Genomic DNA, 26150 nt, shown 5'->3' with positions numbered 1-26150 from the left:
TAGCAGGACAAATTCAAACTTGGTGTAAGGGGCCAGGAGAGAGCTTAGAGCAGGTAGGGTACAGGCCGGTGCTGATGGAGGACAATTAGCACCCAGCAACAGTCAACAAAGAGATATTGGAAAGTTTAATTCTTAAAACCATAAAATCTAATTGACTGGGGACAGACTTAGAGACAACCAAGCTACATCAGAAAACATTCTCTACAACCTAGCTACACAACTCAACGTAAAAACAAACATTGAAAAAAAAAAAAAATACTTCCTTTTCTTTTTCTTTGGAAGAAAAATCCGCAGATGTGTTTTAAAACTTCTTGGCGCACTCATCCCATTTGCGGGATCATTTTCGTCAACATCCGCTGAATTGCAGAGCACCAAATTCAAATTAAATCACAAAAAATATTTAACTTTCATGAAATCACAAGTGCAATATAGCAACACAGTTTAGCTTGTTGTCAATCAGATTTCAAAAAAGCTGTTACAGCTAAAGCAAACTAAGAGTTTATGTAAGGACATCTCTCTCAGCAGACAAAACATTACAAACAGCAAAGTAGATTGGTCACGAAAGTCAGAAAAGCAATAAAATGAATCTCTTACCTTTGATGATCTTCGGATGTTTGCACTCACGAGACTCCCAGTTACACAGTAAATGTTCCTTTTGTTGCATAAAGATTCTTTTTTACATCCCAAAAAACTCCATTTGGTTGGCACGTTTTGTTCAGAAATCCACAGGCTCGAGCGGTCACGATGGGGCAGGCGGAAATTCCAAATAGTATCCGTAAAGTTCGTAGAAACATGACAAACGTTTATTTTTATTTTTTATAATCAATCCTCAGGTTGTTTTTACAATAAATTATCGATAATATTTCAACCGGACCGTTTCTTTTTTTTTTTCATTTTTCAGAATAAAAGGCTGAAACTATGTCTAAAGACTGTTGACACCATGTGGAAGCCATAGGGAAAGGAATCTGGTTGATATCCCTTTAAATGGAGGGAAGGCATGCAATGGAACAGGGAGCTTTCAAAATAAAAGGCACTTCCTATTTGGATTTTCCTCAGGTTTTCATCTGCAATATCAGTTCTGTTATACTCACAGACAAGATTGACAGTTTTGTAAACTTTAGAGTGTTTTCTATCCTAATCTGACAAATATATGCATATTAGAGCTTCTATGCCTGAGAAATAGGAAGTTTCATTTGGGTACGTTTTTCATCCAAACATCAAAATACTGCTCCCTATAGTCAACAGGTTAAGGAGACATTGGGTTGAGGCAATGGTCAGGACATCCTTGAAACAGCAGAATCCTGTAAACTGCCGAGGCTGAGCTGGCTGTGTCGTGTTCGCTCTCTCCCCAGCACAGCAATGGTGTGACAGATTGTGGTCTCGACTCTTCTGTTGTTAATGGGCCTCCCTGGCAAAGCTCCAACTCTCCCTGCTCACAGTCCCAACCCAATCAATTATTTTATGCTGTGCCCTCAAAACAAGGTTCCATCTGTGTAGTTTCCAGAAGAGGGTGACCACAAGTAATCTGTGTGCACCTTTCACATAGCCCCTGAAAACGAGCCGTCTAAAGAAAACACTGTCTGTTCTGTGGGCTCTTTCTACAGACGAACGGATGGAAGGAGAGTGCAAGACGAGGTAAAGGGGAAGAGGCTGTAATACAAACAATGTAAGGAGAAATGTCACAGCCAACTGATAATATTTGTCAGGCCAACTGGAATATCAATGTCAAACAGGTGAACATACTGTACAATACCAGTCAAAAGTTTGGATAAACCTACTCATGCAAGGGCAGCGGAGTCAATCACCACCTTCCGGAGACACCTGAAACCCCACCTCTTCAAGGAATACCTAGGATAGGATAAGTAATCCTTCTCACCACCCCCCCCCTTAATGATTTAGATGCACTATTGTAAAGTGGCTGTTCCACTGGATGTCAGAAGGTGAATTCACCAATTTGTAAGTCGCTCTGGATAAGAGCGTCTGCTAAATGACTTAAATGTAAATGTAAGGGTTTTTCTTTATTTTTGATTATTTTCTACATTGTAGAATAATGGTGAAGACATCAAAACTATGAAATAACAAATATGGAATCATGTAGTTACAAAAAAAGTGTAAAACAACTAAATATATTCTATATTTGAGATTCTTCAAAGTAGCCACCCTTTGCCTTGGCAGATTTACACTCTTGGCATTCTCTCAACCAGCTCCATAAAGTAGTCACCTGGAACACATTCAATTAACAGGTGTACCTTGTTAAAAGTTAATTTGTGGAATTTATTTCCTTCTTAATGCGCTTGAGCCAATCAGTTGTGTTGTGACAAGGTAGGAGTGGTATACAGAATACAGGCCTATCTGGTAAAAGACCAAGTCCATATTATGGCAAGAACAGCTCAAATAAGCACCGAAAAACGACAGTCCGTGATTATTTTAAGACATTAAGGTCAGTCAATAAATGTTCACTTTTTTTCCCCAGTGCAGTCGCAAAAACCATCAAGCGCTATGATGAAACTGTCTCACGAGGACCACCACAGGAAAGGAAGATCCAAAGTTACCTCTGCTGCAGAGGATAAGTTCGTTGCTTGGGGTGGCAGGTAGCATAGTGGTTAGTGTTGGGGCATTTACCGAAAGGTTGCAAGATCGACTCCCCGAGCTGACAAGGTAAAAAGCCGTTCTGCCCCTGAACAAGGCAGTTAACCTACTCTTCCTAGGCCGTCATTGTAAATAAGAATTTGTTCTTAACTGATTTGCCTAGTTAAATAAAAAAATAAAAATATACAGTTACCAGCCTCAGAAATTACAGCCCAAATAAATGCTTCATGGAGTTCAAGTAAGAGACACATCTCAACTAGAGGTCGACCGATTATGATTTTTCAACGCCGATACAGATTATTGGAGGACCAAAAAAGCAGATAACGAATAATCGGCCATTTAAAAAAAAATATTTCTAATAATGACAATTACAACCATCCTGAATGAACAGTTATTTTAACTTCATATAATACATCAATAAAATCAATTTAGCCTCAAATAAATAATGAAACATGTTCAATTTGGTTTAAATAATTCAAAAACAAAGTGTTGGAGAAGAAAGTAAAAGTGCAATATGTGCCATGTAAGAAAGCTAACGTTTAAGTTCCTTACTCAGAACATATGAAAGCTGGTGGTTCCTTTTAACATGAGTCTTCAATATTCCCAGGTCATAAGTTTTAGGTTGTAGTTATTATATGAATTATAGGACTATTTCCCTCTATACCATTTGTATTTCATTAACCTGAATCCAATCGAGAATCTGTGGAAAGAACTGAAAACTGCTGTTCACAAATGCTCTCCATCCAATCTCACTGAGCTCGAGCTGTTTTGCAAGGAGGAATGGGAAAAAAATTCAGTCTCTCGATGTGCAAAACTGATAGAGACATACCCCAAGCGACTTACAGCTGTAATCGCAGCAAAAGGTGGCGCTACAAAGTATTAACTTAAGAGGGCTGAATAATTTTGCACGCCCAATTTTTCAGTTTTTGATTTGTTAAAAAAGCTTGAAATATCCAATAAATGTTGTTCCACTTCAAGATTGTGTCCCACTTGTTGTTGATTCTTCACAAAAAAATACAGTTTTATATCTTTATGTTTGAAGCCTGAAATGTGGCAAAATGTCGCAAAGTTCAAGGGGGCCGAATACTTTCGCAAGGCACTGTAACTAGTGATTATGATTGAGTTTAATGCTAGCTAGCAACTTACCTTGGCTTACTGCATTCGCGTAACAGGCAGTCTCCTTGTGGAGTGCAACAAGAGGCAGGATGTTATTGCGTTGGACTAGTTAACTGTAAGGTTGCAAGATTGGATCCCCCGAGCTGACAAGGTGAAAATCTATCGTTCTGCCCCTGAAAGAGGCATTTAACCCACCGCTCCTAGGCCACCATTGAAAATAAGAATGTGTTAACCGACTTGCCTAGTTAAATAAAGGTGTCCAAAAATACCGATTTCCGATTGTTATGAAAACTTGAAATCGGCCCTAATTAATATCGGCCATTCCGATTAATGGGTCAACCTATAATCTCAACATCAATTGTTCAGAGGAGACTGCGTGAATCAGGCCTTCATTGTTAAATTGCTGCAAAGAAAACACTACTGAAGGATACCAATAAGAAGAGACTTGCTTGGGCCAAGAAACACCAGCAATGGACATTAGACCAAGATTTTTGGTTCCAACCACCGTGTCTTTGAGAGATGCAGAGTAGGTGAACGGATGATTTCCGCATGTGTGGTTCCCACCGTGAAGAATGGAGGTGTGATGGTCCTTTGCTGGTGACACTGTCAGTGATTTATTTTGAATTCAAGGCACACTTAACCAGCATGGCTACCACAGCATTCTGCAGTGATATGCCATCTCATCTTGCTTGCGCTTAGTGGGACTAATCACTTGTTTTTCAACAGGACAATGACCCAACAACTCCAGGCTGTGTACGGGCTATTTGACCAAGGAGAGTGACGGAGTGCTGCATCAGATGGCCTGGCCTCCACAATCACCCGACCCCAACCCAGATGGTTTGGGATGAGTTGGACCGCAGATTGATGGGAAAGCAGCCAATAAGTGCTCAGTGTATGTGGGAACTCCTTCAAGACTGTTGGAAAAGCATTCCAAGTGAAGCTGGTGGAGAGAATGCAAAGAGTGTGCAAAGCTGTCATCAAGGCAAAGGGTGCCTTCTTTAACACTATTTTTGGTTACTACATGATTCCATGTGTGTTATTTCATAGTTTTGCTGTCTTCACGATTATTCTACAATGTAGAAAATTGTAAAAAGAAACTATTGAATGAGTAGGTGTGTCCAAACTTGACTGGTACTGTATAAAGAAGCGGCTTACATGCAAATTTCAATAAATTGGCATTCTGTAAAACCTCTGAACAAGATGTGTGTGTGTGTTCTTTTTCCTCCCATCTAGACGACTGGAATCGAACCAGACAACCTGGTATGAAGTAAAAAAAATGTCTTTTGGGCTTGGGAGGTATACTGGGGCCGTTGGAAAAAGCCACAGGATGGTATTTTAATACCGTCAATAGCGTTGAGACTTTTTCTTTTATGTTTTTTTTTTTTTAATACTTGTCGCTACTTTAAGTAAATACCTTCAGTCAATTTGTGCAATACGTTAGGAGATATAGAACATTGCGTTCTTCATTTCACCTGTCACATTATGAAGCTTACGGTAGTCCCCAGTCACATGGTGTTTGTATACAGCATGTGCCAGGTGATCTAATTACATGGAATTCACAACAGTTGTGCATTTGGTTTGCTAATTTAGTATCTGGTTAGCTATCTAGCTAAGTGGTTAGCTTCTTATAAAATCAAGCATTCACTTGGTAACAGCAGAGAAACCCTTCCTGAATAAACAGCCTTGCTGGCTAATATTTTTTTGTGCATACAGCAAACAGTGTAGCATTTTTTTGTTACTTGTATAGTTTAGGTCAGAAAATGTACAAAATGTTTGCAATGTGCTCATTAGCATTTGGTTAGCATTCTCTATGGGATTTTACATGTACTTGTTAGCATTGGATTACAGAGTATTAGTGGGGTTTGAAAACAGCACCTCGTGTGTTCAGTGTCGGTATTACTGAATATTCCGGAATGGTATGACAATCTGGATACTGCCAAAGTCTAATGTCTATTGGTTGATAAATAAATAAATATATATATATAAATAAATATATATAAAAAAATTAAATCAGGTGATACTGATCATAGCAATCTTTACACCACCGTTATCGATAAATAATAAACAAAATAAATTATGCTAATCTGAGCACTTCAATTTCTTTAAATTATTTTCATTTTTCAAATGTATGCAATTACATTTTAAATTGTCTTTGAAGAGACGTTTTCACTTGGAGCAAAATTTGTGTGTTAAGGGAATTTTTATCAATGATGACTAATTATGTATACATTTCAATCAGGACTGACTAATCAGAATACTATTATGTTACTGTATATGTACTAATCAGAATACTATTATGTTACTGTATATGTATGAATTTTCTTTCTTAATCCTAGTACTGAATATAATGTGTGTAAATATAATCAAGAATTAGAACAATGACTGTCTGTTCCTTGGTATAAATGAATGAACTATATCTTCAGACTGGCTAGAATGCTTATCTACACATGAAGACCTTGGCTCAGTCATAAATTATATTAAATTGGTAGGGAGACGATGTGGGAAGGCTTGAGATACTGCCTTTGTACCAGGGTGGGAGAAGAGATGGGACAGTTCGAAAACTAATGATGTCATTTTTAGTTTATAACCTGTGGTAAACTGTATCGTGTTCAGTACTCTCCTTTAGACTGGGCTCTGTCCATTTCTATAAAATAAGGGTCATACAAATCCTTATGAATTGACAGAGTGTTTAATTTGAATTGGGTATTAAAACAGAGGAATTCAATTCCTGTAACATTGTGATATTTGTTTTTGAAAATAAATAAATAATAATATTTTTTTATTTAAATTTTTACATCTCATATCTGAAAAACAATGCGTCAGCCAATAAATTGCAACCAGTGTAGCCTCCCAAATATAAGTATTGTATCAGACCCAAAAATCCCATATATGTCAAGCGATACTTACATTGTAGGTCTCCAGCTTGACTCTGTTGCGGAAGATGAACGTGTGGAAGTTGGCCTGCTGAAAGATCTCCTCGAAGGCAGCTTCATTCTGCATGAAAATTAACAAAATGTGATCAATTTAACTTTAATGACATTTCAAAAACTTGGCTTGTTTCCATTAAAAAGCCATTGTTTTAATCAAGATGGCGGGCCCTAAATCAATGCCTCTTCCCATCTTTTTTCAAATGTATTTTTTCCATGTAGGCTATATGAGAGCCTACAGAGACCACAGGGCACAGCAGCCTGTTCATGCAGAGCAGAGGTAGCTGGAGCTGGTCGCTAGACAGTGCCTGGGGTTCAGCACCTCCCCAGGCCCTTTCCCCAGACCAGGGAGGCAGACGGGTGGGAGAGTAAGGCTCACCGAGTCTTTGAGTTGCCCTAGGTAAGCAGCGTTCTGTCCCAGGATGGCTTCAGCACTCTCCTGGAAGCAGGTCACCCACTGGTTGTCCCCGTAGTCTGCTATGTTGGCCTGCAGGACGAGAGGAGGAACATAGAAACAGACACATGGTAGGAGTGAGTACTGGGGAAAGTCAAAGGGAGAGGGAAAGGTCATCTGGGCTTTATTGATCATAGGTTGCAACACACATGGCACCTATTTCCCTTTATAGTGCACCTACTTTTGACAAGAGTGCAATGGGCCCTGGTCAAAAGAAGTGCGCTGCATAGGGTGCCATTTGGACGCAGGCAGAGTCTATTTAAAAGGTAGGCTTCTCAGGGATTTGGTACTTTGGTTTATTGTTGTGTATGATGTCACGTTGCTACTGAATAATCAATGTATTGTCAATTACACAAGTTTATATTGCTGGGAAAATCATTATTATAGAACTCTTCTGTTCTATACATTTGACAGGCAGGGACTTCAAACACCAGAAGATCCAAGGTGTATGTGTGATGCGAGCTGCGCACAATGGTAGCATATTCACAGCTTATGTTCCAGCTCTGTGGAGAAAAGCAATATGCTGACTGGCGAGAGGTGCAAAACAAAAGGCACTTATTTTAGATGTCTGGCTGCAAGAGCTTGTTTGCTGACTAAATGAGGTAGTATTTGAATGCTGCTATTTTAAACAAGCAGAGACAAAATGCCTCAGCATCGAGCAACAGCGTTGAGGGGAAAATAGAGCAATTAACGCAACATAATCCTGACTTACACCCAACAAAACAAATCAAAATGAATCCTAAATAGCCAGCCACTATTTGACGCTTGCAGCAGCGACAGCAGAATGGATTAAATAATAATCTTCTTCAAACATGACTGTAAAGAGATCTGATGGAGAGTTAGTTAAGCACCGTGAGAGAAGAAGTACCATAAGGGAGACTGGCTGGAGGCCTATGAGAAAGAGAAGAGCAAAAGAAAGGAGAAGGAGCGAAAGGGAAAGAGCACACGAAAGAGAGCAAGAAAGAACAAGCGAAAGGAGGGGTGAATGAGAGCGCAAGAGTGAAAGGAAGAACAAAGACAGAAAGCAAATGTGTGCGTGCCAGAGAGAGAAAGAGAGAGAAAGAGAGAGCGAAAGGGAAAGAGCACACGAAAGAGAGCAAGAAAGAACGAGCGAAAGAAAGGAGGGGTGAAAGAGAGAGAGAGAAAGAGAGAGTCAATAGAAGCAGTAGATGAGTCCCCCAGAGAAAACCCTCAGCCACAGCCAAACCCATAACCACAGCAGCCACAGCCCCCACCCCCAGGGACCTGTGAGGATAGGAGAGAATGAAAAGAGGCCTAGGGGACGGGGTCAGGAGAGGGCAGGTACCCTGTAACTGTGAGGATGAATGGGGTGGCAGAGTGGGACTCAGCGTGTGTGTGCATGCGCACGTGTGTGTGTGTGTCCTCTTTGTGACTGTGAGGCCAGAGGGTTTAGACAGACAGAGGTAAGTCACTCACAGAGAGGATGAGTCGGTACTTGAAGTTGGGGAACTCTTTGTCACACTTCTCACAGCGGAACATGCCGTTCTGCTGGTCCACCACCTTCTTACTGCAGTCCTGACTAGGGCACGCCTGGTACAGACAGTTCTCCTTACGGATGTACACTATGGTGGCGATGCAGCTGAAGTAGTCTGCCTGGAGGGACAAACACACAACATTCCTGAACATACTTCTTAGTTGTTTTAATAATGTGTACACCAGATGTTTTGTGGAAGACCATATTGCAATACATGAAGCTGAAGTAGTCTTCCTGGACACAAACACAAAACACAACAGAATTCTTCTGTCAATCGTTCTGAAACGTAGATATTTTGTGGCAGGCAATATTGTAATGGACAATATGTGCAGACTTGGTCCATGATTTCTATGTAAAGGTTGATGCCATTACATCACACGGCGCAGAACTAACAACTGAGAAGCATAAAGAGCAGATCTGAGAGAACATCAACAAAAATATTCAAACTGTATTAAAGAGAAACATTACTGCAGTGGGATGAAAAAATTACACATCAACTGCAATCTGCATAGCATAGCTCCAAACACAAATGCAAAACAGCAAAGGCAGGCTGCCTACTTTCAACCAGGGCTTATAGGCAATACCACATGGTAATATCTCATTATGTAAACACACGAGAACCTCTGAGGCCAAGCGCCTTCATCAGTCAGTCATTATGATTCATCCAGAGGACAAAACAGGGTGTGCTCTTTAAAAAAAATCATAACACTTCCTTACACCCCAGGAAGAGTTGCTGCTGTCTTGGCAGCAGCGAATGGGGATCCATAATAATACAAAATAAAGACCTACATCCTGACTCATATTCATGGAGGGGAACATTGCCTGGCGTACCGAAAGGAAAGTAGGGGACAGGAAACAGGACATTTCTGCATGGTGCACTTCATTGTTCACAATCTAGATGGAGGCCCCAGGCAAAATCTTAACCTCCAGTTTTTGAAGGAAATAAATAGAAAAACAAAAGGGAACGTTTCTGCCGTAATTGATCCCCCCCCCCTCTCTCTACAAGCTAACTGCTGGCCTCTTTAAAACTAGCACATTTTCCCCCAACATCAGACAACCCCTAACTTCGGACACTAGTGGTTGGAGGATTAAATCACTTCGAACTCAACATTTAAATGTCCTGGAAAATAGTGGTACATTTTGCAACTAAAGACAACCTAGCTAGCTGACCACCAATTCTAATTTATGTAAGTTAGGTTCAGAGTTTTCCAAAAAGAGATATATATGATAACTATACACACACACACGTCTTTTCAGTTCACTGCAGCTAGCAACTGGAACGAGCTGCAACAAACACTCAAACTGGACAGTTTTGTCTCAATCTCTTCAAAGACTCAATCATGGACACTCTTACTGACAGTTACGGCTGCTTTGCATGATGTATCGTTGTCTCTACCTTCTTTCCCTTTGTGCTGTTGTCTGTGTCCAATAATGTTTGTACCATGTTTTGTGCTGCTACTATGTTCTCATGTAGCTACCATGCTGTGTTGTCATGTGTTGCTGCCTTAGGTCTCTCTTAATGTAATGTCTCGTCGTGATGTGTGTTTTGTCAGAGATTATCTATCTAGAGAGATATATATTAATATATATATTATCCCAGCCCCCGTCCCTGCAGGAGGTTTTTTGCCTTTTGGTAGGCAATCATTGTAAATAAGAATTTGTTCTTAACTGACTTGCCTAGTAGAATAAAGGTTAAATGAATAAAAATAAATACAAATTTTGTGGGACAAGCTGTATATTATAACAGACCACACATCATTAAATATCCAACTTTTACCTAAATTATTCATACTCGTGTATATGTTAGTATTACATTTATATACTTTCTCAAAACACAAGATTAATCTGTAAAACAATTAATCAAGTTAATACCTCTGAAATTAACGAGTCACTCACCACAGAGACAGAGAGAGAGAGAGAGAGAGAGAGAGATGAGACCGATGAAAAATGTTTCTCCTGATTTCCCCCCCTCCTGTCTTTGTCACAAGGCTTTACATACGCAGGCAGTGTCAAGGAATCGGGAGGGAGCGGGCTGTGGACGGGGTTAGCCATTTGCTGTCGAGAGGGCAAGCCGGTGTTGTGGAAATTTGAGATTGTGACAGAGACTTTGTGACAGGGACAATTAATTGCTGCTGACTTGCGGAGGGCCTTCAGAGGGCCGACCTTGTGACCCTGTGTCTCCACGGGCTGAGCAGGAGCGGTACCAGGAGAGCACAGACTGTGCTTGAGTCAGCTCCTCATTTCAGACACTACAGGCTGAACTAGAGCCCTGGGTCACACCTCTACCTTCCTCTCTCCTAGTGCCAAGAGAAATTGCCTTAACCCAACAGGATAGTCTGGAGGACTCTAATGAAGGTCAAGGGAACTAGTGAATCAGCAATACTAATACTGGTTAGCATAATGCCAACAGCCTACTCTACAATGAGATGGTGAGTACGTTTACATGCACACTAATAATTCTATATTAAACCGATCATGGCAGTAGGCAGAGTATTGAAACAGTAATGTAAACACCTTACTCTGCTTATCTTAAAAATCGACAGAAGGCCAAAATCGAAGTAAAGCATACGGCAATTAAAATACTTGGATTTCTGAACAATCTTGCAAATGATTAAGACATGTAAATGGCTTAATTGGCGTTCCAGTGGTGTATTTGATCTGTGCCAGCACCGGTAGCACAAGCCTCCCTCTTATGTGCGAGTGAAGTGAGTTCAGAAAAAACTGAAAGCATGCATCTTAGAAATAGTTCTCACATACAAACGTTACATGTTCGAACTCGGAACCAAAAAGACGTGGTCCCTGTGGTAGAATATTTATTTCATTGCCGATTTCCCGAATTTATCAAAAGTCCCATCAGGAAGCCTGATGTCAGAAGGGTCCATGTAAACAGGATTATTAGGGAAATTGTTATTCTTGTAAGTAAACGTTTTAAACTATTATATTAATCTGACTTACCACAATAATGGCATTACTGCAGTGCATGTAACCTACAGAATCTACTTTACAATGTGAGGGGAGTGTCAAGTAACTGGTTAGCCTATATAGGTGTCCATACACTTTACAATGTGAGGGGAGTGTCAAGTAACTGGTTAGCCTCAAGTAACTGGTTAGCCTATATAGGTGTCCATACACTTTACAATGTGAGGGGAGTGTCAAGTAACTGGTTAGCCTATATAGGTGTCCATACACTCTACAATGTGAGGGGAGTGTCAAGTAACTGGTTAGCCTATATAGGTGTCCATACACTTTACAATGTGAGGGGAGTGTCAAGTAACTGGTTAGCCTCAAGTAACTGGTTAGCCTATATAGGTGTCCATACACTTTACAATGTGAGGGGAGTGTCAAGTAACTGGTTAGCCTATATAGGTGTCCATACACTTTACAATGTGAGGGGAGTGTCAAGTAACTGGTTAGCCTCAAGTAACTGGTTAGCCTATATAGGTGTCCATACACTTTACAATGTGAGGGGAGTGTCAAGTAACTGGTTAGCCTATATAGGTGTCCATACACTCTACAATGTGAGGGGAGTGACAAGTAACTGGTTAGCCTATATAGGTGTCCATACACTCTACAATGTGAGGGGAGTGTCAAGTAACTGGTTAGCCTATATAGGTGTCCATACACTCTACAATGTGAGGGGAGTGTCAAGTAACTGGTTAGCCTATATAGGTGTCCATACACTACAATGTGAGGGGAGTGTCAAGTAACTGGTTAGCCTATATAGGTGTCCATACACTCTACAATGTGAGGGGAGTGTCAAGTAACTGGTTAGCCTATATAGGTGTCCATACACTCTACAATGTGAGGGGAGTATCAAGTAACTGGTTAGCCTATATAGGTGTCCATACACTCTACAATGTGAGGGGAGTGTCAAGTAACTGGTTAGCCTATATAGGTGTCCATACACTCTACAATGTGAGACAAGTAACTTAGTATATAGGGTGTCCATACACTTTACAATGGGAGTGTCAAGTAACTGGTTAGCCTATATAGGTGTCCATACACTTTACAATGTGAGGGGAGTGTCAAGTAACTGGTTAGCCTCAAGTAACTGGTTAGCCTATATAGGTGTCCATACACTTTACAATGTGAGGGGAGTGTCAAGTAACTGGTTAGCCTCAAGTAACTGGTTAGCCTATATAGGTGTCCATACACTCTACAATGTGAGGGGAGTGACAAGTAACTGGTTAGCCTATATAGGTGTCCATACACTCTACAATGTGAGGGGAGTGTCGCTCTGGATAAGAGCGTCTGCTAAATGACTTAAATGTAAATGTAAGTAACTGGTTAGCCTATATAGGTGTCCATACACTTTACAATGTGAGGGGAGTGTCAAGTAACTGGTTAGCCTCAAGTAACTGGTTAGCCTATATAGGTGTCCATACACTTTATAATGTGAGGGGAGTGTCAAGTAACTGGTTAGCCTATATAGGTGTCCATACACTCTACAATGTGAGGGGAGTGTCAAGTAACTGGTTAGACTATATAGGTGTCCATATACTCTACAATGTGAGGGGAGTGTCAAGTAACTGGTTAGACTATATAGGTGTCCATACACTTTACAATGTGAGGGGAGTGTCAAGTAACTGATTAGCCTAAATTAAATCAAATCAAATTTTACTAAACCAACAATGCAGTTCAAGAAACAGAGTTGAGAAAATATTGACTAAAACTAAAGTAAAAAAGAATATAAAAAGTAACAGAAAATACCAATAACGAGGCTAGATACAGGGGCTACCGGGACACCGAGTCAGTGTGCGGGGGTACAGGTTAGTTGAGGTAATTTGTCTAGGTAGGGGTAAAATTAATATGCATAGATAATAAACAGTGACTATCAGCAACGTAAAAACAAAGGAGGGGGTCAACCAAATGCATGCTCTTCAACCGTTTGTTGCCCGCACATGCCCGCCCGACTAGCATCACTATTCTGGAAGGTTCTGACTTAGAATATGTGGACAACTACAAATACCTAGGTGTCTGGATAGACTGTAAACTCTCCTTCCAAACTCATATTAAACATCTCCAATCCAAAATTAAATCTTGAATCAGCTTCCTATTTCGCAACAAAGCATCCTTCACTCATGCCGCCTAAAACTGACTAGTCTACCGATCCTCGACGATGTAATTTACAAAATGACTTCCAATACTCTACTAAGCAAACTGGATGCAGTCTATCTCACTGCCATCCGTTTTGTCACCAAAGCCCCTTACACCACCCACCACTTCGACCTGTATGCTCTAGTTGGCTGGCCCTTGCTAAATATTCATCGCCAGACCCACTGGCTCCAGGTCATCTATAAGTCTATGCTAGGTAAAGCTCTGCCTTACCCCAGCTCACTGGTCACGATAACAACACCCACCCGTAGCACGCGCTCCAGCAGGTATATTGCACTGGTCGTCCCCAAAGCGAATTGCAAAAATCGCTGAAGCTGGAGACATATATTTCCCTCACTAAATTTAAACATCAGCTATCTGAGCAGCTAACCGATCGCTGCAGTTGTACATAGCCCACCCAATCTATCTACCTCATCCCCATATTTTTTAAATTTACTTTTCTGCTCCTTTGCACACCAGTGTTTCTACTTGCACATCATCATCTGCTCATCTATCAGTCCAGTGTTAATTTGCTAAACTGTAACTACTTTGCTACTATGGCCTATTTATTGCCTTACCTCCTCACGTCACTTGCACACACTGTATATTTTCTTTTTTTTCTTCTATTGTGTTATTGACTGTACGCTTGTTTATTCCATGTGTAACTCTGTGTTGTTGTTTGTGTCGCACTGCTTTGCTTTATCTTGGCCAGGTAGCAGTTGTAAATTTGAACTTGTTCTCAACTAGCTTACCTGGTTAAATGAAGGTGAAATAAAAATTATTTCGACAGGGTAGGAACCAAAGTGATGTTCCGTGTTTCCTAGGTGGACCCTATATTCTTTGGCTACATTAAATCTTTATTCATATAGAAAACATATTCATGCTTCGCCTATTCCTCTTTGATTTAGAAGACGGTTAGCTAGCCAGCGATTAGCATTAGTGGCTAACACGATTTAGGTTAACTTGCTAAGAAAATACAAACTAGCTGTTCGCAGATCTAAGAAACACAAACTAATATTGTAATTATAGAACGCTTGTGGATTTATATTAAAATCAAAGTGGAAACAACATCGTTGTCATCAACATTGTTGCATGTGCTGCATTGACCATGCAGACTGAACTCAAGTGTCTCGTGGTCAAGCAAATGCCCTCCCTTGAATGACAGGGGGTGGGACTAGGTCTGTGGAAAGCAGCGTGGAGAGAGAGCGGAGAGGGATGACTCAAGTAGCTGAGTCAACTATACAAATGTACATTACACACGGCGTATCACATTTAACAAACCAAACAAATATCGTTATAGAAGGTCAATTAAAAACCCAAACCGGTCCGTGCATCAATACCGGTATATAGTAAAATACGGTATAGCTTCCCAGCCCCATCCTACCTCTGTCCTGGGCTTGCACACTATCCTTTCTCCATCCTCACCTCCCTCCCAGTTCTGTTCTAACCCAAGGACTCTCCTCAGACAACGTCAGTCAAATAAACCTAATTCAAAATCCTCTCATCCCTCTTACTTACTCCAATACGGAGGTTAAAAATCAAGGCCCAGGATAAATTACTATAGCTTTATATTCCAAATATCAAAGGAAAAATCAGTTTCCATAACCATAGATTAATTATCCACCTTTTCACCCTTCCTCCATTTCCATAAAATGTAAATAAGAAGCTGAAATTACAAGCACATTTATTACTTGACTTATCTGAGTGCAACCACTTCATTACCAAGCTGAATGAATTGAGCCCTTCTCTTCACAATCAATATGGGAGACAAATGTGACTTCACATTAAGCATATACCTAGGTAGGGAGAGGGATGCAGACGACACCTAATGTTGGTGATTAATGATGGAGAACATCAGAACACCATAGGGTTGCATCCCAAATGGCACCCAACTCCTTATTCAGCACTCTACTTTTGACCACGTCCCATATGGCAGAGTGCCATTGGGCCCTGGACTAAAGTAGAGCACTATATAGGGAACATGGTCACATTTTGGACACAAACAAGCCAGCATTCTGCTTTAAAAACAAACTCGGGAAACAGCAACGCAGTCATTTAATGAGTCGCTCTGATTACAAATATTTAACATAATGACTGTCAGCCAAGACAAGAGAATCCTGCTCCATAGTGACTGAGATGCTGTATGGTATGCTGTCTGCTGTCTGTTGGATCCACAATGCAGGTTGGTCTACATCACACTTTTAAAATAAATGATGGCTTGTATTCAATATTGTCTTTCAGGTTGTCTTTGAATATTCTTGCTTCGAATCAAGTCAACAAAGAAAAGCATGTAGGACCTTATTATATTTGACAATATTTGGATGTACATGTGTTTATCTACGTGCGTGCCGTATGTGTGCGTGCGTATCAAACCTTGTCTCCGTGTCCGAGGTGCTCCGTCTTGATGTCAGTCAGGGTCTTCCAGTTGGTGTTCCCTCCTCCTCCACCTGTCCTCGCCTCCGTCAGAGACTGGCCATCCATAGAGTGGCCCTCCTTGTCATACCTGGACGAACACACACACAACCCCCCCCACCCTTGGTCAACATCAAATCTAAATTTATTTATAAACCCCCCCCCTTTTTTTTTTACATCAGCAGATGTCAAAGTGCTGTACAGAAACCCAGCCTAAAACCACAAACATGTCACTGCAGAAACAACCCCATCAATCACAATAGAAGAGACAAAGTGTAATACATAGAGGTGCCCCGCGGACCGCTGCCTTGTAGCCTCGGGCCCCGCGGACCGCTGCCTTGTAGCCTCGGGCCCCGCGGACCGCTGCCTTGTAGCCTCGGGCCCCGCGGACCGCTGCCTTGTAGCCTCGGGCCCCGCTGCCTTGTAGCCTCGGGCCCTGCAGACCACTGACCACTGCCTTGTCAGTTGTCTAGTAGGGGTTTAATAAAATCCATCCTGGCCAACATAGCCTTCCCTGTTTGACAAAGCTGAGATAGGTTGCATCCTAAAAGGGAACTCTATTCCCTATATAGTGCAATAAATAAGGAATATGGTGCCATTTGGGATACAGATATAGTCTGTGAAGAGAGCAAAGCAGGCTGAGTGGCAGTGAAATGAATCTACAGCAGTGATGGCGGAATCAGAAACCAATTTTCACTCAGCGTTACCTCCAGGTGATTCACACAAGACAAGTGGGAAGGAGAGAGGGATGGTGAGTAGGGGGGGGGGGGTAATAAGGGAAAAACTATAGAACACTCAAGTTAGAATGGTGCAAGAGATCAATAGCGCTTACTATTCTATTGCTAGCAGGTATTGTGTAACACTGGGGGGGGGGGGGGCAGTAAATACAGGGAGCCGGGCCTTGCTCTAAGAAGCATGACTAATTGAAAATATCCCCATTAATGGCCTGTGAGCATGTGGCCCGGCCACTATGGCCTCTGCCAATTTCCCCTCCACTGAAAAATGTGAGTAATTCTTTCCTGTGGCACCTATTCCCTCATCTCTGCACTAGCATCCCTGCTTTGTTTTAATTGTACCGGTGTTCGTGCAGATAGGGGGTATCAACAAAAACACCTGGCTGATGATGCATTAAAAACAACATCAACCTAGTTCTGAAATCCACCTGAAAATACTTATTTGTTTCTGATGAACAATAACTCCTTTCATGAAGCTGCTGGTGTTTCGCCAAGAGAAATAGGCTGGAATAGAATGAAAGGAATTAAACATTTGTGGCGTTTTCAGATCCAGACAGGGCCGACTCCTGGTAGGTAGGCAGATTATCATTAATGTATATCTTATTTCTCAAGACGTTCTTTTTGAGTTACAAAATGCTAAACAAGATACCCTGGAGACTATGTAACGCAGACTATAAAGGCAGACAAACAGAAGATTTTTCTGTAGGAAGCCCCTACAACAGGCAGAGTACAGTAAGTCAGTGGTCTTGATGGAGGAGACAAAAGGAGGACAAATTGGAGCTGGCAGAAGATGTGCAACAGTGGTCTGACAGACAAGCATGGAAGCTCCGAGCGTGGATGAAGTGAGACTAACCGACTGGAAGAGAGACGACAACGACAAGAAGAAGGGAAGGGAAAAGAACAGATTCATGTGCATAGCATGGCACCGTCACAACGAGCCATACAGCCAAGTAGAGGACAGGACAGGCAGGACAGCAGGGCGACATGACAGTGAGCATGTGACAGAGGGAAGCAGATAGAGCAGCTGAGCATTACAGAAGGGTTTCTGTAAGCACTGTTTTGTTCCTTCCCTGCCTCCAGCTATGGCTCTCATGGTGCGTCTGACTGGCGGACAACATACAACAAATATGACTAGTCATCCATGAGGTCTGCTCAAGAAACCAGTCCCTGTAGTTGTGGAGTTGAACAACGCAGTACATGAGGTCATTTTCAATAGGAATGTGGTTGTAAATGTGACTACGCATTCTATTCCAACATAACATTTCCAAATTGTCAATCTCAAAACAGTTTTTGATTTCACAAAAGGACATGCGCCAGGCGGGAACTAAGGTGGGACAAACTACTGACAACAACAAGAGGGAATAAGAGGAGAGAGATCAAGTAGAATAGCCACATAGTTAAGCTACTTGTTTAACTAAAAAATATTAAGTGTTATTTTGGAACACTGAGACTCAGTCGGAATGAATGAGAGAAATAAAGTAGTGGACAGCAGCACAATCAAGGCACAACTACTGGACTGGAGAGCAGCAGCACAACTAGTGGAGAGCAGCAGCACAACTAGTGGATTGGAGAGCAGCAGCACAACTAGTGGAGAGCAGCAGCACAACTAGTGGAGAGCAGCAGCACAACTAGTGGAGAGCAGCGCAGCAACTACTGGACTGGAGAGCAGCAGCACAACTAGTGGAGAGCAGCAGCACAACTAGTGGACTGGAGAGCAGCAGCACAACTAGTGGAGAGCAGCAGCACAACTAGTGGAGAGCAGCAGCACAACTAGTGGAGAGCAGCAGCACAACTAGTGGAGAGCAGCAGCACAACTAGTGGAGAGCAGCGCAGCAACTACTGGACTGGAGAGCAGCAGCACAACTAGTGGAGAGCAGCGCAGCAACTACTGGACTGGAGAACAGCAGCACAACAAGTGGAGAGCAGCAGCACAACTACTGGACTGGAGAGCAGCGCAGCAACTACTGGACTGGAGAGCAGCAGCACAACTAGTGGAGAGCAGCGCAGCAACTACTGGACTGGAGAACAGCAGCACAACTAGTGGAGAGCAGCAGCACAACTACTGGACTGGAGAGCAGCGCAGCAACTACTGGACTGGAGAGCAGCAGCACAACTAGTGGTAGAGCAGCTCAGCAACTACTGGACTGGAGAACAGCAGCACAACTAGTGGAGAGCAGCAGCACAACTACTGGACAGCAACAGCACAATTCCAGCATGTGAGCGGAGGAGGGCAATGAAAAGGTTCTTGAAATCACTAACTGGCGTGCTGCTTCATTACTAGAGGGTCCGCACGCAAAAGGTTTATGCTATTTTATTAATTGGGGTAAAAAGTTATTTTTTTTGCTGTGAGCAGAGCAGCCCCACTAGTGGGTAACAGTGTGTCCACTTACCAAATGGCACCCTATTCCCTATATAGTGCACTACTTTTGACAAGGGAAGGGAATAGGGTGCCATTTGGGACACATTCCAGTCTGTATGTAGTGTGTAAGGGAGGTCAGATGACTCAGCGAGGAGGACTGCAGGAAAACAACACTGAACAGAAAGAGTGAGAGTGGCCAAGTGTCACGAAGTGAGAGACAGCAATAGGACTGAGGACAACAAGAGGAAAGGAACAAGAGGTTGTGTCAGGAAGGGGAGGAATGACAAGAAGATGGAGAGACAGACACAGTTGTCCAGTCAGCTAGGAGAGCGGGAGGGAGGACAGGAGCCACTCCAGATGTGTCTGATGATGCCATCTAATGGACAAAGGCTGCTACTGTAAGGACCAGGTGGATCAAAATTAAACATTTTACGTTTGCTTATGAAACAAATTAGCACAAAATGAGATAAACAAATTAGATTTTATTTTATGTGGATTTGATCTAAATCGTCCCAAATAGCAACTGAGCAGGCAGGCATTTTCAGGGTACGTTACTAAACTCAGCAAAAAACCCTTTAAACCCTTTATCAGGACCCTGTCTTTCAAAAATAATTCGTAAAAATCCAAATAACTTCACAGATCTTCATTATAAACGGTTTAAACACGGTTTCCCATGCTTGTTCAATGAACCATAAACAATTCATGAAAATGCACCTGTGGAACGGTCGTTAAGATACTACCAGCTTACAGACGGTAGGCAATTAAGGTCACAGTTATGAAAACTTAGAGGACACGAAAGAGGCCTTTCTACTGACTCTGAAAAACACCAAAAGAAAATAGCCCAGCGTCCCTGCTCATCTGCGTGAACGTGCCTTAGGCATGCTGCAAGGAGGCATGAGGACTGCAGATGTGGCCAGGGCAATAAATTGCAATGTCCGTTCTGTGAGACACCTAAGACAGAGCTACAGGGAGACAGGACGGACAGCTGATCGTCCTTGCGGTGGCAGACCATGTGTAACAACACCTGCACAGGATCGGTACATCCAAACATCACACCTGCGGGACAGGTACAGGATGGCAACAACAACTGCCTGGGTTACACCAGGAATGCACAATCCCTCCATCAGTGCTCAGACTGTCCACAATAGGGCGAGAGAGGCTGGACTGAGGGCTTGTTGACTTGTTGTCAGGCAGGTCCTCACCAGACAACACCAGCAACAATGTCGCCTATGGGCACAAACCCACCGTCGCTGGACCAGACAGGACTGGCAAAAAGTGCTCTTCACTGACAAGTCATGGTTTTGTCTCACCACGGGTGATGTTCGTATTCACGTTTATTGTCAAAGGAATGAGCGTGACAATGAGGCCTGTACTCTGGAGCCGGATCGATTTGGAGGTGGAGGGTCCGTCATGGTCTGGGGCAGTGTGTCACAGCATCACCGGACTGAGCTTGTAGTCATTGCAGGCAATCTCAACGCTGTGCGTTACAGGGAAGACATCCTCCTTCCTCATGTGGTACCCTTCGTGCAGGCTCATCCTGACATGACCCTCCAGCATGACAATGCCACCAGCCATACTGCTCATTCTGTGCGTGATTTCCTGCAAGACAGAAATGTCAGTGTTCTGCCATGGCCAGCAAAGAGCCCGGATCGCAATCCCATTGAGCACGTCTGGGACCTGTTGGATCGGAGGGTGAGGACTAGGGTCATTCCGCTCAGAAATGTCTGGGAACTTGCAGGTGCCTTGGTGGAAAAGTGGGGTAAAATCTCACAGCAAGAACTGGCAAATCTGGTGCAGTTCATGAGGAAGAGATGCACTGCAGTACTTAATGTAGCTCGTGGCCACACCAGATACTGACTGTTACTTTTGACCCTCCCCCCACTTTGTTCAGGGACACATTATTACATTTCTGTAGGCACATGTCTGTGGAACTTGTTCAGTTTATGTCTCAGTTGCTGAATCTCGTTATGTTCATACAAATATTTACACATGTTAAGTTTGTTGAAAATAAACGCAGTTGACAGTGAGAGGACGTTTCTTTTTTTGCTGAGTTTATATACTGGGGAAGAGCAGGGTAATTTACTAGATTAAGCTATAATTAAGTAGATGTGCTTTATGATAAGGTAAATAAATTATTGTTAAGCATCTTTTAAATGCCTAAATAATGAGGGCAACAAACGAGCATGTACCAAAGTTGCAGAAAGCAAAGGTAAAAGCAGCGCCAGTTGAGTAAGGAACCCTTAATTAATCGAGCTAAATTCATCTTTAAGCATTTAAATTATGCAAGGGGCTAAGACAGTGCTCTAAATTACTGCAGCACCACAGAAATCGCATTTGATGCTCTCCATAAAGACAAATCCATGTTTCTTTCATGCACAGTAGTTCATATTCCCAATTCTCCCCAAAAAAGAACACTGATTTCATGGCAATCTGTAGAAGTCTATTTCAAAGACAAAAAGGGAATCATATAATATATATTATGGAGCTCAGAACCAAATCAGGGCTCAAGATAATTGCTGCGTAGTGCGGCATACTTGTTTGAGGAAATTAAACACTTTCTCTCCATAAGATTAATTAGATTGACATTAAAGGGATAGAAATGTTTTTTTTTTCAGTCCAGCACACACAGGGATAGGCTGAGCGGAACCCCTGATCCACTGCATGGCTTTCAGTCAACAGCTTACCCAGGGTAGGATAGATACTTACGGAAATCCAAAGAGTCTGCAGTAAAAATCATCAAATTAAGATACCTGCACTTTGCAAAATTATGCTTTTCAAGAGCTTGGCTCTGACAGAAGGCTCTCAGAGCTCGACTTCATTTTCAGTTGTAAATAGGCTCTGGGTTTTCTATGCTTGCAAGATGAAACGATCACATAAAAGACCTCATTTGTGGACAGATCGGTTATATCCCAAATGGAATCCTATTCCCTATAGAGTGCACTACTCTTGAGCAGAGCCCCATGGACCACTATATTTGGAATAGGGTAAAATATGCAATGCAGACTCAGACTGCTAAAAGCATGGCTCACTGATGATCAACATCCTTCTCTCCCAGAGAACTGAATGTACTCAACAAGCACTGATGTGCTAGGCCTAAAATCACTAAATCATTCACTACTAACCTAGTTTTAAATCAACATATTGCTCCGTACTACTTGAAAAGAAAATATACATTTGTTCTCCATACAACCTTTTACTTCCTTACAATACATGAGTCTTCCATATTTAGACAGTAGACCGTCATGTACAGTAGGGCTGGGAATTACCAGGGACCTCATGATATGATATTATCACGATACTTAGGTGCCGATACGATACATATTGTGATTCTCTATGTATTGCGATTCAATACAGGGTGACAGGTAGCCTAGTGTTTAGAGCTTTGGGCTAGTAACCAAAAGTTTGCTGGATCGAATCACCGAGCTGACATTGCAAAAATCTGTTGTCCTGCCCCTAAACAAGGCAGTTCACCCACTGTTCCCCGGTAGGCCGTCATTGTAAATAAGAATTTGTTCTTGACTGATCAACCTAGCTATATAAAAGTTAAATAAAAAATAAACTGCAATTTGAGGTCTCAAACATATTGCTCACTATATGTCTGCTGCAGAGACAAGAGAGCATGACAAAATTAGTTTTGATCAGTCAGGAAAATAAAAGTGCTGAAAACATGTTGGCTCATTATATAAAAAGAAGACGGATTACAAGCTATGAAGGAAAAATACTGAAGTTTTGGTGTAGGTACAGCAGACTAGTGGTAGCTAACACTACCTATATTAGCAAAAAAGGCTATACTTTGAGTCAATCAATACATACACTGAACAAAAATATACACATAAAAAATTTGACTGCGTTACAGTTTATACAAGGAAATCAGTCACTTGAAATATATTAATTAGGCACTAATCTATGGATTTCACATGACTGGGCAGGGATGAGCAGCCATGAGAAGTACCCAGCACAAGGTGCACCTGTGTAATGATCATGCTGTTTCACCAGCATCTTGATATTCCACACCTGTCAGGTGGATGGATTATCTTGGTAAAGGAGAAATGCTCACCAACAGGGATGTAGACAACGTTGTGCACAAAATCTTGCAAGAAATACGCTTTTTGTGCGTATGGAAAAGTTTCCAGGTCTTTTATTTCAGCTCATGAAAAATGGGACTAATAATTTCCATGTTGCGTTTATATTTTTGTTCAGTATAATATCATCCCAAAATATTATAATGTGCTGTTTGGGTCACTGCCACACGCAAAACAGAAGTGTTATATAGGACTTAGTGCACCACTGCCTGAGACTAATGGCTGAGGTCAGGACTCATATCAGCAACCTCTGAACTGTTTGCTTAATTGATGGATGCCTGCGAACCTGCAGGAGCCCACTGGTCCTTGAGGACCTGCATAATCCCATGGCAGCCAGGCTCTGCACTGGAAAACATATCAACACTTAGTCACTTCTCACATGGACAACCAGAGATAACGAGGCTGAGTGTCTGCATCCCAAATGGCACCCTATTCCCTATGTAGTAGACTACTTTCGACCAGGGCCCATAAGGTTCTGGTCAAAAGTAGTGCACTATATAGGAATAGGGAGTCATTGAGACGCATGCGATAAAGTGAAGGAAGCTCCCACAGCTCAGAGGGTGTGGAACACCTGTGTTGTTGAAGTGAGCAGGTGGAAGATTCACGTAGAGTCTCTCCACTCCATCCACATCATTATCCAAAGCCATATTGGTAAACAAGCTATATGATTTAATGCAAAATGCTTGAGACAGGCTACCACTCAGACAATGGTCGAGAAGCATTTAACACTCCTACCACATTATGTTTTGAAAATGACCTCTTTGTAATTGCCAAATATCATTCAAAATACCCAACTGGTCCTAATTCTGTAAAGAAATCACCCCAGCCAAGACACCCAGTGAAGTGGCAGAAATTAGGATAGTGTGTGGACTTGCCACCCCTCTCTCCCTCCTGCTATGTAGTCACATTTCACTTCTCTCATTATGCAGACCAAGGCTTCTGATCAGCTCAAAAATAATTACAGTGGCCCAACTTTTTTTCAAGGCACAGGAAAGTGGAATTTGAGCACATGTCAAGACACACAGGACGTGCCAGAATATAAATTGGAATTGTTACTGGGTCCTTTTCCCTTTCATTCCTCAGCCTCCTTTCATCTTATTTCCCTGTGGAGTGTGGGGCCGGTGTTGCTGTTGGAAGGTAAATAAAATAAAGCACCTTGGGTGAGAATCGATTGGATCTCCACTTTTGAGACATTTTGCCTTAAATTTCTGACTGGGAGGCCTGGTCTGTTGTCAGAGTGGAGCAGAAGAGGAGAGGACGTAGAAGATGGAGGGACAGATCAATCAAGGTGCCAGAAAGCTGAGGTAAAGGTTAAATAGGAGCAATGACTGTCCCTTCAGTCCCTATGATCACCCCACCTCCTCAATCAATCCCTTTGAATTACAAGATTCAATTTTATGCTTCTACCCAGCCATTAACAAGACTTGGCTTTGATATAAACTAACAAAACTGCTGCCTAGTTTCCAAACTAGATATGGAATTGGAAAAGCAGAGTATTTATTTTGGGATATGGTACAGAGTGAATAACATTATTTAGGTAATGAATAACGGGAATTGGCAAGACAACGCAAAGAAAAGATGAAAGCATGAGTCATAGTAACTGTTTTCCCATTGCTTTGCTGGAGCAGCCAATAGGGTATCTTCAAGGGATAACAGCCTGTTCCTCTGTGTATGCCATCTTAAACCACTGCATGTGGATGTGCTAACTACCTCTTTACCCAAACAACTACTCTCACATACTAAATCTGGGCCTACATTCACTATATTTGTTCCAATAAAATATAGGCTTTAGGTTTACTTACAAATATTTTTTCCATGTAGTTGTTATTGTCATTAATATAAACAAATGTATGTTCTGTCCATCAACGTGCTAAAAACACAAATGCTCCCAACACCACAATCAAACTCTGTGGTCTGGAGAGCTGCACCCGTTATTTGTTGCTTCTTTGAAGGGCAGATTAGAAGGAGAAAAAGGGCATTTTCTGCAGGTAAAGAATGATTAGCATTCATATGTAATGCTTAATTGAAGTAACCTCCTCCCACATCTTCACTAATGGGAGATAATCTTGACGAACCAAGCTGGAGCACGCACCCTCACCGAGTTTGGGGATCTGATATTTAACATTCAAATTCCTTTAAGTCCTTTAGAATTCTCTCAACGGTGGAGCAGAGGATGTGAGAGATTCACTCCAGGTCTTGGAACCCAAAATATGACCTAATAGCAGCACCATACATATACAAGAACAGCCTGGGTAACACAGTTACGGAGGCCTTTAGCACCTAAAGCTATGTGGCTCCAGACAAGAGAGACACTTACCAGCCCCGCAGCTTGTATGCCTCAGGGATGTCGGGGTTGACCATGACGGTGCTGCTGAACGAAGCAGACAGAGATCTTCCCCCATAGTCCGACAGCTTGGCCCCCTTGATGGCCAAGATGGGCTGCCCAGATCCATCAAAGTTCTCTGCCTGCAAATAGAACAGATAGGTTGACTGAGAATACCAACGAGATACACTTTATATGCAAAACTACATGGCCAAATGTATGTGGACACCCTTTCAAATTTGTGGATTTTTCAGCCACACCTGTATTTCAGTCACACCCGTTGCTGACAGGTGTATAAAATCACACACAGCCATGCAATCTCCATAGACAAACATTGTCAGTAGAATGGCCTTACTGAAGAGCTCAGTGACTTTCAGTGGCACCGTCATTGGATGCTACCTTTCCAACAAGTCAGTTCTTCAAATTTCAGCCTTGCTAGAGCTGCCCTGGTCAACTGTAAGTGCTGTTACTGTGAAGTGGAAATGTCTAGGAGCAACAATGGCTCAGCGACAAAGTGGTTGGCCACACAAGCTCACAAAACGGACCGCCGAGTGCTAAAGCGCGC

The 26150-nt window shown here is 42.1% G+C and overlaps 1 protein-coding gene across 1 annotated transcript in view; it reads right to left on the bottom strand.

The window, feature by feature from the left end:
* The window catches only part of LOC135546466 (replication protein A 70 kDa DNA-binding subunit-like), a 60572-nt gene that overhangs the window by 16605 nt on the left and 17817 nt on the right, over positions 1-26150 (bottom strand). The window contains exons 12-16 of the mRNA XM_064974902.1: positions 25580-25728; positions 16049-16178; positions 8524-8700; positions 7012-7119; positions 6613-6699 (exon numbers count right to left, since the gene is read on the bottom strand). Coding sequence (XP_064830974.1) covers positions 6613-6699; positions 7012-7119; positions 8524-8700; positions 16049-16178; positions 25580-25728 — 651 coding nt within the window. The remainder of the gene's footprint in view (positions 1-6612; positions 6700-7011; positions 7120-8523; positions 8701-16048; positions 16179-25579; positions 25729-26150) is intronic.

Source organism: Oncorhynchus masou, chromosome 9 (assembly GCF_036934945.1).
Source record: "Oncorhynchus masou masou isolate Uvic2021 chromosome 9, UVic_Omas_1.1, whole genome shotgun sequence".
In the NCBI taxonomy this organism is placed as follows: Eukaryota; Metazoa; Chordata; class Actinopteri; order Salmoniformes; family Salmonidae; genus Oncorhynchus; species Oncorhynchus masou.
This window is presented reverse-complemented; position numbering and strand designations above follow the sequence as displayed.